At 36.1% G+C, this 5,507-nt stretch overlaps 1 protein-coding gene across 1 annotated transcript; it reads left to right on the top strand.

Annotated features, from left to right (window-relative positions):
- The first annotated feature begins 388 nt into the window (after positions 1 to 388).
- LOC100347021 (taste receptor type 2 member 19-like) lies at positions 389 to 1,780 on the top strand. The gene has a single exon (XM_002722163.4). It carries the CDS (start codon positions 425 to 427, stop codon positions 1,481 to 1,483), a length of 1,059 nt encoding a protein of 352 aa, XP_002722209.4. The 5' UTR covers positions 389 to 424; the 3' UTR covers positions 1,484 to 1,780.
- Positions 1,781 to 5,507: the final 3,727 nt, after the last annotated feature.

Genomic DNA, 5,507 nt, shown 5'->3' with positions numbered 1-5,507 from the left:
CCTGGCTCCTGGCTTCGGATCAGCGCGGTGCGCTGGCTTCGGTGCGCTGGCCACAGCGGCCATTGTGGGGTGAACCAACGGCAAAGGAAGACTTTTTTCTCTGTCTCTCTCTCTCTCTCACCGCACACTCTGCCTGTCAAAAAAAAAAATTCACTAACAATTAAATTTGCTGGACACAAATTATGGGGAAGTTAAACAAGGAAAAGCTTGCAAAACCCTGAAAGAGAATATGTCTTTATTTGCATGCTAGCAAATGAGACTTTAGCTTTTACTTCAATATCAGTGATGAAATATCTCAGCCTGTTTCCAAAGCATATTGTATATGAATACGAATTAATTTGAGCTGTTTTGGGAAGAACCATGTTACCCAGAAATACAGCATAGAACTCACCGATTAGCACACTCTAGTGCTTTCCAACTTGATATGGTCGTAGAATTTTTAAGGGTCAAGAAAATCACTGAAAATTCAGAAATCAGGTATGATGGAGAGTTTAAGGTCACGGTACTGAAAGAGTCACCACCAATGATATTAAGCATGCACTTTTTTTTCTTTATTCCAGACATGACAAGTTTGTCATCGAGCATCCTTTCCATCCTAGTAATGGCAGAATTTGTTGTTGGAAATTTTGCCAATGTCTTCATAGCTCTGGTGAACTGCATTAACTGGGCCAAGACTCAAAAGATCTCCACTGTTGATGGGATTCTTACTGCTCTGGCTGTCTCCAGAATTGGTATGCTCTGGATGATCCTATTAAACTGGTATTCAACTGTATTTAATCCAGCCTTACATTCATCAGAGCTGAGAATTATAGTCAGTAATACTTGGACAGTAACCAACCACTTTAGCATTTGGCTTGCTGCTAGCCTCAGCGTATTTTATTTGCTAAAGATAGCCAATTTCTCCAACCTTACTTTTCTTTACCTGAAGAAGAGGATTAAGAGTGTCGTCATGGAGATAACGCTGGTGAATTTTGTCTTTTTGGTTTGTCATCTTGCTGTGCTAAACATAGGCCAGATTTTTCAGAGAGAAGAATTAGAAGGAAATGCAACTTGGAAGATTAAGTCGAGGGGCATTGTCCAGCTTTCAAGTATGACTGTATTCACACTTGTAAATCTCATACCCTTTACTATGTCACTGATATGCCTCCTGCTGTTAATCTGTTCCTTATGTAAACACCTCAGGAATATGCAGCTCCACAGCCGAGGATCTCAGGACTCCAGCACCCAGGTCCATGTAAAAGCTGTGCAAACTGTGCTCTCCTTCCTCTTGCTGTCTGCCATGTACTTCCTTGCTCTAATCGTATCATATTGGAGTTCTGGTAAATCACTGAGTAAACTCAGCCACATGTTTTGTCAGTCCATTGGGATCATCTATCCTGCAAACCATTCCTTTGTCCTGATTTGGGGGAACAAGAAGCTAAAGCAGAACTTTCATTCACTTTTATGGCAGGTGAGGTGCTGGGTGAGAGGACAGATATCCTGAATGTTTTAGATTAATGAGAGAGATGCTGTTTATCTCCTAGCAGAAAGCAAATTGATAGAGTCTGTTCCATTTTACACTCTTTGGGTTTCCCACAGTATATGCATCTGAGTAATGTCTGATGACATAGCTACAAAAGCCTTTAATCTAAGTTTATTACTTAAAATATGTATGTCTATACAGAATGATTAGATATTAGAAACATCTATCACGACATACAAATCATGTAATTACGCAAAATATGACAAGAAATTCCCTAATACTACAATCGTATTTTTAATGTACCTTCTCTAGATTATTTTCTAACCAAATACTTTATTTTATATATTTATTATTTCGAACTGTCAGTGTATCTCAGGAAATCATTGCAATTTTTCCATTGTAATTTCTACTGCTTATGTGTGTTAAGATTTCATTGTTTGAACATATGATGCTTTAGAGAATAAGGACATTACATTATCAATCAATAATTATATAGTTTAGAGACAAGTTTTATTCAGCCTTGCATTTTTATTTCATGTTTAGTAGGAAATAGACACAGTTGTTGTTAGAAAAATATAGATGCAGCCGGCGCCGCGGCTCACTAGGCTAATCCTCCACCTTGCGGCACCGGCACACCGGGTTCTAGTCCCGGTCGGGGCACAAGATTCTGTCCCGGTTGCCCCTCTTCCAGGCCAGCTCTCTGCTGTAGCCAGGGAGTGCAGTGGAGGATGGCCCAAGTGCTTGGGCCCTGCACCCCATGGGAGACCAGGATAAGTACTTGGCTCCTGCCATTGGATCAGCGCGGTGCGCTGGCCGCAGCGCGCCGGCCGCGGCGGCCATTGGAGGGTGAACCAACGGCAAAGGAAGACCTTTCTCTCTGTCTCTCTCTCTCACTGTCCACTCTGCCTGTCAAAAAAAAAAAAACAAAACAAAACAAAATATATATATAGATGCAATGAAATTCAGGAGTAACAAATATATCTAGGATAAATTTTCTATTTGTGTACCATACCAGCACAGAGGAATATTATGTTTTATTATATATAATATAAATTTACTATTTGAAAGGCGGATTTTATATATATGTGTGTGTGTGTGTATATATGTGTGTGTATATATATATACATATATATATATATATATAGAGAGAGAGAGAGAGAGAGAGAGAGGAGAGAGAAAGACAGAGGGAATTTCAACATCTGGTTCACTTCCCAAAAGCGAGAAACAGTCAGGGATAGGCCAAGCTATGCTGAAGTCAGGAACCAGGATCTCCATTTGGGTTTCTCAGGCAGGTTACAGGAACTCAAGTACTTGGGCCATGATCTGCTGCTTAATGAGTACATTAGCAGGAAACTGAATGGGAAGTGCTTTGCACTCTGGACTTGAACCGGACATGGTATGTGGGCATCCCAAGTAGTGGCTTATCTAGCTGTGCCACACTGCCCATCTCAGATGATTAGATTTAATACAAATGTGTGAGTAGCGCTGGAAAATATCACTTCTAAAATATAGATTAAGAAAGTGAAATAGGAACATCACTTGTTTTAAATACTATTAACATTTTCATATGTAGCTAGGAGCCTTTTTTTTTTTTAGCATTTAAAGGCAGGAAGACCAATTTTAAAGTGGAGATTTGATTTCAAATGTTTCAGTTTTCTCCTAAGCCACCTCCCAGTCCCTGAATTACCAATCATTCCCCTCCTCTATTTTTAAACCTCAGCTAAGAGAATCAAAAACTTCCTCAACTAAAAATAATTTCTTACTTTAAAAATGGAATAGAAATTATGAGACACCATCCAAAGGACCCTTAATGCAAAGATTGGAAGGACAGGTGTAAAATCTGTACTTTCATCACTGCAAATGTGACAAAGACCTATTTTCCTATAATCTTGATGAAAGTATTTAATGATAGATATGTAATTAATTATGTAATTGGTTTGTGATAGATTGTGTATAATTGATATGTAATAGATTATGTAATTGATAGCATGTTCTAAGAATATATAACTGTGTTCAGAGAATAAATTCTACATGATTTTAGTGATTCTTGCTGTAAACGAATCTTAATAATATTGAATAAATTTTCAAATAAATAATTTATATGTGTGATATATTTGTTTGCTGTCTATTTTCATATCCAGAATATATAAGCACCATAATAGCAGAAATCAAATCTGTCTTTGCTTTTGATTGCTCGGACAGAAAATCCAAAATTTTTCAAAAATGATAAGCTCAAGTACAAATGAATCACAGAAGGCCAGTAAACCAATGAAAATTAAACCTGCCAGAAATCTCTGGATAGCATGAATTTCTCAACTCTGGTTTCATTTTTCAAGTCCTAGGCTTAACCAAAAGAAGCTCTTCTCTTAGCAAGATCCTGCATTGTCCAAAATTCCAGGGAAAATATCATTAAATTATACTCTCGAGGCAGCTGTATTATGTGTGTTTAGTGGAGACCAGGTGGAACATAAAAATTAGCTGCTGCCTATTATAATAGTTTTTAAAAGCATATAAAAGATTTTGGAAATTTTGCACATTCTTATGTGAATTATATACTTTCATTATGATATTTTCTTGCTATTTTGTACACAAAATAGCAAAATATCGCAAAGAACTTAGCAACCAACCGGTTTCCTGAATTTTTCTTTTATTGTCAATATTTTTTCTGTATCCTTTCTAATTAAATTTTAATTGCCATATGGCAAACATCCTTAGAATTGAAAAAAAGTGGGCAATCTGATTAATAGCTTAGCTGATGTCAGGGATTAAACTAATGACATTTCTTTTGGAAGCAAGTGCAGGACAGAAATGGAGAGAAGCTGTGGCAGCTGAGCTATGAGAATGAGAAGCAATGTGATGCGACATAGGATTCTATTGGAACCATTTCATCATGAGCTGGGAGACAGCATGGTGGTCAGCACAGGAGTGAGCCTGGCTCCCAGGACTGTTAAAGGTGGGGTCCCAGGGAATCATGTCTACCATTAGTCCATGGAAGAGAGAGACGATTTATCTTCTCACCTCTCTTCTGTCTTTTATTGCCCTTAGGCCAACTTTTTCCCAAAGCAGAACTTGTACTGGAGTCATGAATACAAATCATTTAAATTTAAGAATTCCTTATAATAGCCAATAATATTAATTTTATGTGTATCCATTTTTGATATTTTTTAAAAATAAAATCCTTATTATATATGTGTGTATGTATGCATGTCAGTTATAATTACTAAAAATGTAACTTTATAATTTCATATGTGTAAGTATCTAAAGTAGAATATGTACATAATATTTTGGATTAGAAATGTAGACTAATTTGTAAACTATTAGAAAATACACGTACTAGGTTCTGTTTCCAAGGATGAGGACCCATTTACAAAGGTTTTTAGAAACTCCTTCAATCATGGGGATGCTTTATTCAAATTATCTCATGTTCATTAATAGTTTTATTAGTCTCATAAAATCTTGGAGAATTTTCATTGTTATTAAGAATATATCATTTGCATTTGCAAATGCATTGTATTTCCTAATGCAGTTTCTAAATATTTGAATTTTAGTGCACTAGACTACCAAATCATAGCTATGTTAGTTTTTAGATTGTATATCACTGAGAGATTATTGTCCATGCTATATTTTATTACATCCAGTAGTTCTATATTACTAGTGGTTGTAAAACAGCCAGCTTATCATAGGAAAGGAAAATTGGAGAACTTATGAATGCCCAAGGCATAACTCACAAGAACTATTATTGTGCATATATGCTATAAATGTTAGTTGTATGATAGAAATGGAAGCTATTTTAATAAAGATGAAAAAATTTAAGTAAATTAAATTCATGATGTGAAAAAATGGTGGGGGAAGATAATCATCAGCCCTGTATTCAATTTTATTAAACACTCAATATAATATAATTCTTTATAATTTTGGAAATGAGAAGATCTTTGCTCAGTGCCTGTTTTCACAAAGAAATCCCTTCCAATTGAAGTCTTTGTGTTTGGACTACATTTTCTACTTTTCCCAATGTAGTCCATTCTCAGATTTTTCACTGAACAAA

The sequence above is a fragment of the Oryctolagus cuniculus genome, chromosome 9, assembly GCF_964237555.1.
Source record: "Oryctolagus cuniculus chromosome 9, mOryCun1.1, whole genome shotgun sequence".
Taxonomy (NCBI): domain Eukaryota; kingdom Metazoa; phylum Chordata; class Mammalia; order Lagomorpha; family Leporidae; genus Oryctolagus; species Oryctolagus cuniculus.
Note: the sequence above shows the minus strand (reverse complement) of the source record. Positions and strands in the feature narration are given on the sequence as shown.

Bases quoted from the DNA above. Each gene is read 5' to 3' on its own strand.
- LOC100347021 (XM_002722163.4), top strand. From the start codon at position 425: ATGGTCGTAGAATTTTTAAGGGTCAAGAAAATCACTGAAAATTCAGAA.